General features: G+C 39.9%; 1 protein-coding gene across 2 annotated transcripts in view; it reads right to left on the bottom strand.

Moving 5' to 3' along the window:
- Window positions 1–13,953, bottom strand: part of UTRN (utrophin) — a 577,632-nt gene that overhangs the window by 418,090 nt on the left and 145,589 nt on the right. For both annotated transcript variants that reach the window (XM_048844328.2, XM_048844327.2), the window contains 5 exons: window positions 12,114–12,215; window positions 7,184–7,291; window positions 6,424–6,603; window positions 4,902–5,071; window positions 729–852 (listed from right to left, as the gene is read on the bottom strand). In XM_048844328.2, the coding sequence (XP_048700285.2) occupies window positions 729–852; window positions 4,902–5,071; window positions 6,424–6,603; window positions 7,184–7,291; window positions 12,114–12,215 (684 nt within the window). The remainder of the gene's footprint in view (window positions 1–728; window positions 853–4,901; window positions 5,072–6,423; window positions 6,604–7,183; window positions 7,292–12,113; window positions 12,216–13,953) is intronic.

Below are 13,953 nucleotides of genomic sequence, written 5' to 3'. Positions count from 1 at the left end.
GATTCCACAAGCAGATTCAAGTACTGCTAATATTCCAGTAAGCTTTTGCAAAGACAATGCTTCAAAAAAAAAAAAAAATGGTGACAAGGATTCAGGCTTCCAATGGCATGAATCCAAGACAGAGGAGGCATAGCTCCCACAGGGTCTTGTAAATTCTACACTGTCTCACAGGCTGGTGACAGTTTTATAGCAACAGTACTGTATAAAGCATATAATTACAGGGACTCTGACCTATGCTAAGATTCTAAGTAGTAAGATTCCAATTACTTTAGCAATAAAACACTTCAGGCTCTTCTGAGGGATAGGGTGGGCAGAGGGTATGCCTCCAGGGGATTGTGTATAGAGACTGCCCACATCTGTATACTTCCCCAAAGTTTCTTGAGTTTTCAATCAGTCCCCATCTCCAGTTGTCAGCCATGAGGCCAAAATAAGTAGCCAGATAGAAAACACAATAATCCTCAAGAAATGCACTTATTACTACACTGAAGATAGATATTAGCAAGAAAAAAACCCCAACTCCCAGTAAATCAGTAAGCATGACCTTACAGCCACAATATCGCTTATAGCCAATCAGAGAGTTCCACATTTGTCCAGCATTCTAGAGCCATTTAACAATGGGACTTAATCCACAGAAACCTCTCAGATCGGACTGTACCACCAACTGATAGCAAGCAAAAACTGACACAATAAACTATTCACTGGAACATCCTTCCATCTTCTCAGTTTACCTTCAACTTTTCTTTCACGTTTGCAGTCTCTCTCATCTTCTTGTATTCTTTGATCTCTATGGCCTGAATGGCAGTTTTTGATTTCAAAATCCAGTTCAACAGCTCAGCATTTTCAGCATCAAACCTGGTTTAAAAGGTCAGACAAAATTTTTCATCATTTTTTTTTCTCCCCATTCAGTCATTGTGTCTTTTATTTAGTTCCCCACGTTCCTCCATCAACACTGAGAAAGCAAGGTGGCACACATACATTCATGTATTTTCACATTACTGTCCTACCACAAGTAAGCAGCGACAAACCTCACTGCTTACAGGTTTCAGAGTAGCAGCCGTGTTAGTCTGTATTTGCAAAAAGGTGTACTTGTGGCACCTTAGAGACTAACCAATTTATTTGAGCATAAGCTTTCGTGAGCTACAGCTCACTTCATCGGATGCATTCAGTGGAAAATACAGTGGGGAGATTTGTATACACAGAGAACATGAAAAAATGGGTGTTTATCATGCACACTGTAAGGAGAGTGATCACTTAAGATGAGCTATTATGAGCAGGAGAGTGTGTGGGGGGTGGGGGTGGGGGAGAAGAAAACCTTTTGTAGTGATGATCAAGGTGGGCCATTTCCAGCAGTTAAAAAGAACATCTGAGGAACAGTGGGACGTGGGGGGGGGGGAAGATAACGGGAAATCGTTTTACTTTGTGTAATGACTCAACCACTCCCAGTCTCTAATTCAAGCCTAAGTTAACTGTACCCAATTTGCAAATTAATTCCAATTCAGCAGTCTCTCGGAGTCTGTTTTTGAAGTCTTTTTGTTGAAGAATAGCCACTTTTAGGTCAGAAATCGAGTGACCAGAGAGATTGAAGTGTTCTCTGACTGGTTTTTGGATCTTAGAATTCTTGAAGTCTGATTTGTGTCCATTTATTCTTTTACGTAGAGACTGTCCAGTTTGACCAATGTACATGGCAAAGGGGCATTGCTGGCACGTGATGGCATATATCTCATTGGTAGATGTGCAGGTGAACGAGCCTCTGATAGTGTGGCTGATATGATTAGGCCCTATGATGGTGTCCCCTGAATAGATATGTGGACACAGTTGGCAACGGGCTTTGTTGCAAGGATAGGTTCCTGGGTTAGTGGTTCTGTTGTGTGGTGTGTGGTTGCCGGTGAGTATTTGCTTCAGGTTGGGGGGTTGTCTGTAGGCAAGGACTAGCCTGTCTCCCAAGATTTGTGAGAGCGATAAGTCGTCCTTCAGGATAGGTTGTAGATCCTTGATGATTTGTTGGAGAGGTTTTAGTTGGGGGCTGAAGGTGACGGCTAGTGGCATTCTGTTATTTTCTTTGTTGGGCCTGTCCTGTAGTAGGTGACTTCTGGGTACTCTTCTGGCTCTGTCAATCTGTTTCTTCACTTCAGCAGGTGGGTATGGTAGTTGTAAGAATGCTTGATAGAGATCTTGTAGGCGTTCGTCTCTGTCTGAGGGGTTGGAGCAAATGTGGTTGTATCATACAACCTGGCTGTAGAAAATTTTTTCATGTTGTGTGTATATAAATCTCCCCACTGTATTTTCCACTGAATGCATCCGATGAAGTGAGCTGTAGTTCACGAAAGCTTATGCTCAAATAAATTGGTTAGTCTCTAACGTGCCACAAGTACTCCTTTTCTTTTCACTGCTTACAGACTCTTTATTAAACTGCCATAGTGAAAACCATATCATCATCAACTTCCCTTGCAGGAACTTTGATACAATGATACCATTTGTTTTCTCATTTTACAGATACCTTACAACACATGACATAAGGTCCTATAGGATGCATCTTACAATGCTATAAGCATAAGAATAGGTTTCCCTAAAACAAAACAAAATTAAAAATATGAATGAGACAACTAAGGACTATTTTTTTTCCAAACTGTAAATATATGTAAAAAATACATATTAGCTAAAATGAAGAACCAGCAGCTAAAGAACCACATAATAATTCAGAGAGCAGCTAGCAAAAGCGTTATAAATGATCAGCTGATTGAGAAATATCTTATAATCTGGCTCTTCAGCTACACTAAGGGCTTGTCTACATAGGAAAGCTAAGCCACTATCAGCTAAGGTGTGAATTTAAACCAACATATTTACACCAGAATAGCTCACCATAAAAGTGACTTTTTTAGGTTTAGTTTAAACCATTTCCAAAAGTGACAAATTAAACAAGAAAAAAATAAAATAAAAACAAACACACACTTGGGACTATACCAGTTTAACTATATTGGTTTAAAGTCACACTTTAGATTATACCAGTATTACCTTCCCATGCAGAACAACAGCCTGTAATTAACCCAGTGAGAAACTAATTCCAGCAAGTTACTGTTAATTCAGTCAAACTGTTCATGGGAGAATTTGCAGGTTTCCTGCCATTGTTCATTTATTGGCTCAAATGTGTGTTGCTGGGAAGTAGCAAAAACATCAACTGAAAGTTTAACCTGTTTTTTCCAACTCCATTTTCTGATACAGCTTTAACACTAGTAAAGGGAGATGGTAAAATGAGGCAGGATCAATCACTGCCTTAAAAAGCAAAAACAGTTTACACAGTATTATGAACCTCTAATTCAAGAACTGTAAACAGAGAAGGATGATCTTATGGTTAAGACATCAGACTGGGACTAAGGTGCTCTGGATTCAATCAGACACTGCGCTACAGACTTGTCAGGTGACTTCAGACAAGTTCCTTTATCTCTCTGTGCTTTAGTTCTCCATCTTTAAAATGGGGATATTTTAAGCTATAAAAAGATACAGCTATTTCTTACCATGTGTAAGAACAGCATCTAGCACAGTAAAGCCCTGCTCTTGGCTCAGGCCTCTAATATTAATAAAGTACAGAAGACAAACCGCTGACTGGTCAAATAAACTATTGAATTTTTCAAAATAGAGAGTAAACGGAAAATGACATGGATAAGACAAGTGCATGCACAACATCTACTCTGTTCATTTATCTTGACCATAGTAATTTAGTTTTCGATACAATATTTCATAAAGGACACTAAAGTACATTTTGCTAAAACACACCACACACCCAAATGAGTTCCTCGCAATGAGACCTTAATACCTTCTGGTCTCTGCTATTAAATATATAAGAAGGCTGGGGGCAGACCACCAGTTTTTCTGTCCAGATAGTTGCGACAATGTATTTTAATGCAATTACAAGTAAATAATAGATTAATAAATTATATATTCCTAAATAAAATAAATATTACTCGGCACTTGCATGGTGCTTTTAATCTAAAGATCTAAAAGTGCTTTACAAGGGAAATTATCTCCCTTTTTCAATGGGGAAACTGAGGCACAGAGAGGCTGAACACCACATTTTTCAGTGGTCTTGAGCACCCATAACTCCATTTGAAGTTAATGGGATCTGCAGGTATTCTGTATCTCTGAAAACCAGATGGTGAATTGACTTCCACAAAAAACACACAGTGAAGCAGAGACAGAGCTACAAACAGAACTCAGGTCTATGCGAAAATGTCTTCTAAATAAATAAACAAACAAAATGGAGATACATTCACTTTTTGAGTGGTGGAAAAATTCATGATTATTCGTTACACACCAATTTCCAGAAGGTTGTGTGTAACATCCTTAAACCTTTGCACAAGTGGAGGTGCAATGCAGAGCATACGTCACTGTCAGAGATGGGGACCGACCAAGTATAATTGGGGCCCGCACTTATGTGAAAATAACAGATTTTTCTTTTGAATCACAGTTTGGAGGGGGGGGGGGGGGGAGCGGAATCAAAAAAACAATTGTGTCAACCTGAAACAAAATGTTTGGCAAACCAAAAAGTCGGAAAAAAAAACACAGATGATTTTTGAAAACTCATTTTTTAAAACTTAGTTTTGAAATGTACTTGAAATTTTTTAAAGAAGTCATTCTGCATCAAAAATTCAAAACACATTTTGTTTTAGCTTTTCTTTTAAGGTTTTTCTTCCCCCGGACAAACAAATCTACAAGCTCGCAAAACGTTTTGGTCAACCCAAATTTGCATTTCTTGTTTAAAAAAGTTTTGGCTGAAAAATTTCACCCAGCACTAGAGGTTATAGATATTTCTTACTTGCATAAAGACAATTTCATATATAAAGACTAAGGAAAATAAGTTTAAAATATTGTCTAGTGAGTAACAAATACCAATAATGCATTCTTACCTTTTTTTTGCTGCAATATCCACGGGTATCTGCCTTTTCTTCGGTGGTGGAGGTGGTGGTAGTTCCTGTCTGGATTCTTTTATCATTACCTGCTCCTTTACAGAAATCATTTCAGTAACTGTCTTCTGTGAAACGTGGGACACTCCGACATTTCCCACAGCCTGTGTTACCTACACAAAAAACGATTTAGCAAATAGAGTTTATATTTTACGGGACAAATTCTGTGTGGTTTTCCTCCCCCCACCCCCCAATTCAATTATATTTACATGTCATTCAAACCCATTTAATAGTTAAATTAAATTAAATAGTAAAATCAATCTCTTTTAGACCTTCTCATCTGTAGATCTCAAAGCACTTCAACAAAAGAGTTAAGTAATATTATCCTAATTTTTCCAGATGCGGAAACTAAGCATCAAAATGCTCAAATTGACTGAAAGTTTGTAGCAGATTGAGTAAATATAATCAACAAAGCAAAGGACAGATTTGCATTCACTGGTAAAAACTAACACACGGGGGAGGAGAGGGGAAGGAGGAAGAGGAGTTGTTGTTTTTAAGTATAACACAGAACTTTAATGTTTATGCTGCCAGTTCATCACAACTAGACTCCAACTATGCAAAAATTGACATGCAATCCATAGACCCATTGGGAGTCTATTGACTTTACAGGGCTTTGGACTGGACTCATGGGAGTGCTCTAGACAGTTAAAGTCAAGCACGTGATTAAGTCTTTTTCAGAAATGTGGCCTAGCTCAGTACTTCTCAAGCTATCTGATGTAAGGAACCGGCATTTTTTTTTTTCCAATGTGCGCGCAGACCGGCAGCCGATGGCTCGTGGACCGGCACCGGTCCACTGACCACCACTTTGAGTCGCACTGGCCTACTTACTCATCACTCCTTACTCAACGGGAGTTTTGTCCAACTAAGAAATACTAACTGGAGCCCTAAATAGCAAGATATATGTTGTAAACATGCAAGCTTTGCTCTTATTCTTGCATGCCAAAATAAACGTTTACTTCTATAATTTCAGTATATCACAGTAAATCTGAGAAAATGTTAAGAAAAAAAATCACACTGGTCTAAATTCAACCTTGGTATGACTCCAGGTACTTATTTATTCTGACTTCTAAAGTATCACCAATTCAGCCAATCTCAGCACCCTTACAACAAAAATTCACATAATCAATAAAATTCCAAACAATATAAAATAAACTATTTTGCCCACCAGTAAAAGATAAACATATTAATAAGCCCTCTCCCAGCCCCAACCTGAATGGAAGAAATTGAGCCCCACACAGCTGTGTCAAAAAGGTTAACAAATTTGGGCTGTGACAGACCAAGGGAAGTTCACAGAATTACATCAGGGATTAATTTAGACATAAGTAACTGAATGAACCTTCCTTTACCAAAACTGGTGCCAAAGGCTTTGCTGAGCAATTCTGTCCATGGTGACAAAGATTTTTATTTTTTTGAGTATATGGACACATCTCGAAGATTGAAAGACAATTTAATATTGTTTGCTTACCTGATTAGAGAAGTCCTCAAGCTTCTGAACTAAGCTGTCCCACCTCTGAGTTAGTTCCTCCAAATCACTGTCAATTTTCTTTGAAGCCCTGTTATTCCCAAGGAGCTGTGCCACATCCTGACCAACCTCACTTAGCTGATCTAGCATGTGACGCTTCATTCCCATATCTTCCTTCAAAATCTGACATTTAAAAATATATATATATATCACTTAAAGGTCCCAAATATTTCCCCACCCCTTCCCAGATTTTACTCAATTTTTCTCTTAATTTCATAGACAAACTTATCCCATGATCTACATGAACTATGTTTTAAAAACAATTCTTTATCATGCAACAAGAGAAAGAATTTCATAAAAAATCTGCCCCAGAATCAGCTATTATATTGCAGAGTATTCAAGAGTACACATACTCCAAAATTTAGTATAGGTCTTAGCTAGCACTAGGAACTATGGAAAGTGTCTTTTATTGAAGTCTTCAGTGAAACAATGGGAACTGCTGACCACAGAGGCAACTGGTCATAATGCGGCACAGAGAACCAGAGTTTGCCACAATAAGTTAAATACTCAAAACAGATGTCATTTTACAAAGAAAGAACTCCATGAAGGACTTTGACACACATAAGGAGGGAAAGTGTGGTCTGATTTTCAAAGGTGCTGAATGTTCACAGCTCCTACTGACATCCAATAAAGTCAAGCCAAAAACATGTTACTTATTCATGTTTTCTAAATTGACAAGGAAGACCAGGATACCAATACTCACAGCCAGTTTTCGAACATTCACACTCAGCTCTGTTTGATCTCTGAAGTTCCTTGTTTGGACTTTATTTAAAGCCTCCTCTTTTTCAGTTAACCAAGCTTTCAACAAGCACTGAAGAGGAAAAAGAATACAGCACTTCTGAAACATACTACAGTGTCAAACAACTCATGGCAAATTCCTCCTTTCAGATCTTCTTGTTAGATCACACCACCACTGTTCTGCAATCCTTACACGCAACAAATTTCTATTGGCATTAATAGGAGTAGCACACATGTAGGGATAAAAGAATACTAAATTAGCTATCTGCCAGAAATTCAGCCTGAATTTACAAATTATTATACCAGAGTTAAATGCAGTGAAATATTTAGAATAATCCATTTTCCTTCTCATCACTAGCAGGCCCAGTGCTCCAAAAATCTTGCTCTCAGGACCTGTCAGTGCTTCTAGCCTTGGCAGCTTGTCGCAACCAACTTTCAAATCATATGATTCTAATTACCAGCCTTGAATCTTTCTCAACTTCAACTGAAACACAGTTTTAGCAGGCAATGCCTCACAAACTGCTAAAGACAGACTGACACTAAGGATACACTACTGTCGAATATCACAGATGAGAGGTGCTCTAACTTTTTCATAGCATGGAGCACATCTTTAAGGAGAAACTGTCTCATGGCTCCTCCTCCTCCCATCTCATCTGGAATTGTGAAGACCACTGTCCTTCCTCATCAGTGGTCAAATACCATCGTTGTGGTAACAACAATGCCTTATGTGAAAAAATGTTAGGAATTTATATTAGCTTCTTTTAATATAATTTAACAGCTGGAAGCAATAAGGAGCTGCCCATGTCCCATCCAACATTCCATGGACCACAGTTTAAGAACCACAGGGACACAGGGGGTTTTTTTGTTTGTTTTAAAGCAGCCCTAGTAGTTCACTAGACATTAGACTATAAAACGGTCACCAGGATCCTCCATCTAGCTGTGCAGTTTTGGCATTGGCCCAGGACTGATTAGCAACTCCTGGACCTAAGACTACTTTAGTTTTCCCTTCCCATATAACCTGAGTACATAAATGTATAGACAGGAAAATATACGGGTGATGAAAATGCCATAAAGTATGAAAGTACGAAGCCACACCACCACATATTCACTGGAAAAATTAAGCTGATGTTCCAGCCAACACACTTTATGTAACTGAGTTAAGAAGCTGTTCAACGTGAATGATTAATCTCTGCTAACTTAGCTGACAACGATAACTCGCCTCCAGAAACTGAAACAATATAATCATTACAGTGCTAAGAAAGGAATGGCAATGACTGACTAATGTGTTTCCTGAGTGGTAAGAATTATGCTGCCTCGGCAGTTAGGTGTCCAAAGATTCTTTAAACACAGTCACCAAAAGACTGATGCATCTCTGCTCATTCGTCCAGCTGCCTGGTGCAATGGTGGAAGCGACAGCAGCTGACTGATCTAAAATATTTTTCCCAATGACAAATATTTTCCTGGAACTTGAAATTAGTTCTAACTTCAGTATTTCTAGTTAACTTAGTTTTCCTGGAACATATTAAGCTTGGTAGTTACAGAGGACTGATCCCAAGCCAGTACCTCAAACTGAAACAATTGTTGCTTTAAACCACTTAATTATTTCTTCAGATGAAAGGACATTTTGGTAAAACACTGACATTTCCACATCATCACACTCACTATATTTTAAATATACAGTAAAAAACCTTCAAGGATTTTTCACTTTCAGAGTCATACAGTTCATGTACATTATGTAAAATACTTGCACATGGAGACTCACATGTAAGTTGCACTCATTTCCACTGATTAAGCTGTTCCCATTTCCCGGTTAGCAAGCAATCCTCCTGAATGCACATCTGATAAGAACTGCACTTGCAGCTCTGCAAGGACCAGAAGCACATTCACATAAGCTACTTTGACATGGGAGTAGTTGAGGGCCTGTACCCTGACCTGGAGTGGGATTAGTGGCTCCTCTGTTCATCTCCTTGACTCAGATATAAGCCTACCCCACACAAAAACTGCCATAAAATTTTGCTCTACATTTCTCTGCTTATACAAGAATATATGTATGACATTTGAGAGACCAGTTTCTAAAAACAGCAGAGTCATGCTAGCTACAATCAGAATTAACGGTAGTCTATAGAAAACGTTACTGTAACATGGTTCTCAGATGAAAAAAATCTCAGGCCTGGTATACACTACAGAGGTTAGGTCAACATAAGACAATTTATGTCAACCGAGGTCTGTAAGCATCTACACTAAAGTGTAGTTCCCACTGACGTAAATTGCCCCCTATCTTAGCTTAACTTCACCTCCATGAGACGCATTGCGTTATGGTTGATGTAGTTAGAGAAATGCAGCGTCTGAGTAGGCACTGTGTTACTTACATCACCTGCTGGCTGTCAGCCCTGTACAGGGCTCACAGCTGGAGCCGTCCCCATCCCAGGGTGACAGCTCAGCAGCAGGGCTCCAGCTGTGAGTGCCCCACAATGCCCCACACAATTAAGTCGGTGGAAGCACTCCTGGGGAGGACACGCACCACCAACAGAGGGGGCGTAGTGCGGACATAAACCACTGCAGCTGCACATCAAACTAACTTAGGTTGACTTAATGGCATTATATAGATCTGCTCTCAGTCACAGAAGCCAGGCTGGAACGCTGCTAGCTACAACGGGATAGATACCATTGTTCTACACCCACCAGCCATAGGACCCAAACAGATTTTATTTTTCATAGACGTGAATAAGCATATCTTTATTCTTTATAGCATTTCATGCCTCTATTTAAGAATACCAAGCTGCCAAAGTACTGCCCAACTATTGCTATTAAACAGGACTACAGAATAAGCACTAGCTCTCAAACAAGGGCTCTGACTATCATAGCTGAAGAAAGCACCCAGTGTGGCTGTTTACGCTAAGACTTAAATTGTTATTTTTAACATGCTGTGCAAATAAACCTAAGTGTAGTGTCACATCAAGTAGGCTTAAACTCATATTGCCATCTCTTTGTATCTCAAAATTATGTAAATAAATCAGCAAATATTGAGATAGGGCACGTACCTCATTCTATTAAAGTGCCTGTTTTATTTTATATCCATAACTATAAAAATATTAGTCACAGGATTGATTAGCTGGCTGCAAAACAATGTGTTTGTGTGAACGCTGGCAGCACATAGAGCACATTTGGGAAAGATTCTAGAATTACCAGGCTGCCAATGAGTTAGTGATTCACTCTTACTTCGCTCTCAGGGTCAATGACCAACAGTTTCCATTTTACTCCATTCTTGACCGGTCTTAACCGAAATAAAACAATCTGTTATTTAAATACTGTTTTACAGTTTGAATATAAATCAGATACAAATCCTTTAACTATCTCACCATTACACAGACAAACATGCACTCATGGGTGGCAGGTATAATAGGCAAGGGGAGGGTAAGCCACCCCAAACCCAGGCCACGGCCCCACCCATGCTCCACCCTGAGGCTATACCCTGAGACTGCTCCCTCACTCCCCTAAAGCTGGTGGGGGCTCAGCTCAGGCCGGTGGCCTGGAGCTTGGCCGGCCAGCGGCAGGCTCGGGCAAACTGGTACTCAGGCCGGCATCTGGGGCAGGTGGGCCATGGCTCAGCTCGGCTCCTCCAGCCACAATGGAGGGGAAGAGTGGCAGAAGGGGTGGGGCTAGCCTCCCCGAAGGCGGTTTCATGTGCTGCCCATATATACATGGTTAGCTAACAAGACAGGAGAGTCCAATGTCCATGGGGTCCTAAGTTGACAAATTATCCTCAACACTCCACAAATATTGATCCTGCAAGATAAGATGCTCAGAACTGCATTGTGATGCAATTACTTCTATATTAAAGTCACTGGAAATGCACACTGATATTATTATGAATGAGGAGTAAGGATTATTTATTTTAATAATGCAAGAAAAATGAAGCTGGAATGCAAAAATGTGCAACTGATAATTTTATTTTCTACAACGCTTCACCTGTGGAACACACTGGCACAATATATTACGGCAAAACAATCATTTTAATTTTTTAAAGGATTATATATTTTTACAATTATGAATACCACTACATTGGACAGGATAAAAATGTGCAAACTCTCATGCCTAGACTTAAGAAACTTCTTCCTCGGGGGCTTGAATAAAAGGGTCACTGTGTTCAGGAACCCAAACCAGAATGACAACAAAATCCAACTCCACAGGGCTGTTTTCTCCCTGAGAGCAGTTAGTCCTTCATCAGAAAAACAAAACAAGAAAAGAAAAAAAAAAAAAAACAAGCTCCTTCCAGGTTGCCCCATATCCCAAATCCTCCTTTGTATCAAGTGGAGGAAGAAGAGCAACCTGGTCCCCTTCACCAGGCCCCAGTCCAATCCTTTCCATTGGAGATGAAGCTCCACTCATCTCTCACTGGCAAACCCTCTCCACCCTGATTCATTGAAAACCTGAGATACTTAATGGCTTCTCTTTCATAAGGCACAGCTCTTCGCTCCAATCTTCAATGGATTAGTTCCCAGTTTCCTTTATTTAGTTCTGAAACCTCAGGCAGTTCCTACTACATGGATTTTTGATCTCAACAGAGCAAAGGGATTTAATTACTTCATGATTCAGCTACTAACAGGTAGCTATTGTATCCTACCACATCACATTATTGTTCATTATCAGGGTTTTAAAGTTTCCTCAGGAGCATGGTAGAGACAAGGTACTGGACGAGATTGGTCTGAGCCACTACAGTTATTCCTACATTACTTTTATGTACAGGTTGGCAGGTCCCAAGGAGAAGAGATTATTTTGCATCTTGTGGCAAATAATTTTACAGATGAAAATTTTACAGTTTGACAAATGTTTTCGGTAGTTACAACTGTAATGAGTTAGAATCAGAATTTTGGGATAATTGCACAACTTCCTACCTGCTCTTCCACAAACTCCTGCCACAGAATCTGAATGTCTTGCAGCTTCATCCAACGTTCCTCAGTCCAATGACAAACTGCTGTCCAACGCTCGCCAAGTCTCTACAACAGCAAGAAATGTTAATGAACATTCAGTCACACTTTGAAATGCATAAAAAGCTAGATATTCAAACACATGATTTTCTCTAAATCTCTATAACCTCTTTCTAAAATGAAAATTATCCAAGCCTAGAATTGCAATTATTGTTGTACATAAAGTCAAAGGAGGGAACTTTTAAGAGTCCTCAACAGGTGGCCTAACTCTGAAAATCCCACATTTTACCATCTCTTGTTTTAAGCCAAGTAGTAGTGTTTTTAATGTAGGACATTTTGGGGAAAATACTTTAAAAACTACAAGAAGTTATTTAGGCAGTACATAAAAAGGTCAACTCTTCAAACAGCAATATACTTTACAACCAAATTTCACATGTACATATCAACCAAAATTACTTATACAAAAGAGAAGGTAAAAAAAAAAACCTACTGTGAATCATAGAATCATAGAATATCAGGGTTGGAAGGCACCTCAGGTGGTCATCTAGTCCAACCACCTGCTCAAAGCAGGACCAATCCCCAATTAAATCATCCCAGCCAGGGCTTTGTCAAGCCTGACCTTAAAAGTATCTAAGGAAGGAGATTCCACCACCTCCCCAGGTAACGCATTCCAGTGTTTCACCACCCTCCTAGTGAAAAAATTTTTCTTAATATCCAACCTAAACATCCCCCACTGCAACTTCAGACCATTACTCCTCGTTCTGTCATCAGCTACCACTGAGAACATTCTAGAGCCATCCTCTTTGGAACCCCCTTTCAGGTAGTTGAAAGCTGCTATCAACTCCCCCCTCATTCTCCTCTTCCGCAGACTAAACAATCCCAGTTCCCTCAGCCTCTCCTCATAAGTCATGTGTTCCAGTCCCCTAATCATTTTTGTTGCCCTCCGCTGGACTCTTTCCAATTTTTCCACATCCTTCTTGGAGTCTGGGGACCAAAACTGGACACGGTACTCCAGAGGAGGCCTCACCAATGTCGAATAGAGGGGAACGATCACGTCCCTCGATCTGCTGGCAATGCCCCTACTTATACATCCCAAAATGCCATTGGCCTTCTTGGCAACAAGGGCACACTGTAGACTCATATCCAGCTTCTCGTCCACCCTAACACCTAGGTCCTTTTCTCCAGAACTGCTGCCGAGCCATTCGGTCCCTAGTCTGTAGCGGTGCATGGGATTCTTCTGTCCTAAGTGCAGGACTCTGCACTTGTCCTTGTTGAACCTCATCAGATTTCTTTTGGCCCAATCCTCTAATTTGTCTAGGGCCCTCTGTATCCTATCCCTACCCTCCAGCGTATCTACCTCTCCTCCCAGTTTAGAGTTATCTGCTAACTTGCTGAGGGTGCAATCCACACCATCCTCCATATCATTTATGCAGATATTGAACAAAACCAGGCAGAGGACCGACCCTTAGGGCACTCCACTTGATACCGGCTGCCAACTAGACATGGAGCCATTGATCACTACCCGTTGAGCCCGACAATCTGGCCAACTTTCTATCCACCCATTACTTTCGCATAGTTCCACAAATGAAATTGCATTAAGGGTAAAATTTTCAAAAGTGTCTAGTCTCTTAAGAGTACAAATCTACCAGACTATCAATTATCTTCTGTAAGCTGGATTTGTCCTCCAAAGTGACTTAAGCACTCTTAAAAATGGGTTTTGGACTTTTGAAAATTTTACCCTGAGCAATTTTATTAATTCTTTATGTTGTTATAAGAAACGAAGAGCAATCTCTCAGAGATAACAATG

The sequence above is a fragment of the Caretta caretta genome, chromosome 3 (genome assembly GCF_965140235.1).
Source record: "Caretta caretta isolate rCarCar2 chromosome 3, rCarCar1.hap1, whole genome shotgun sequence".
Lineage (NCBI taxonomy): Eukaryota > Metazoa > Chordata > Testudines > Cheloniidae > Caretta > Caretta caretta.
Note: the sequence above shows the minus strand (reverse complement) of the source record. Positions and strands in the feature narration are given on the sequence as shown.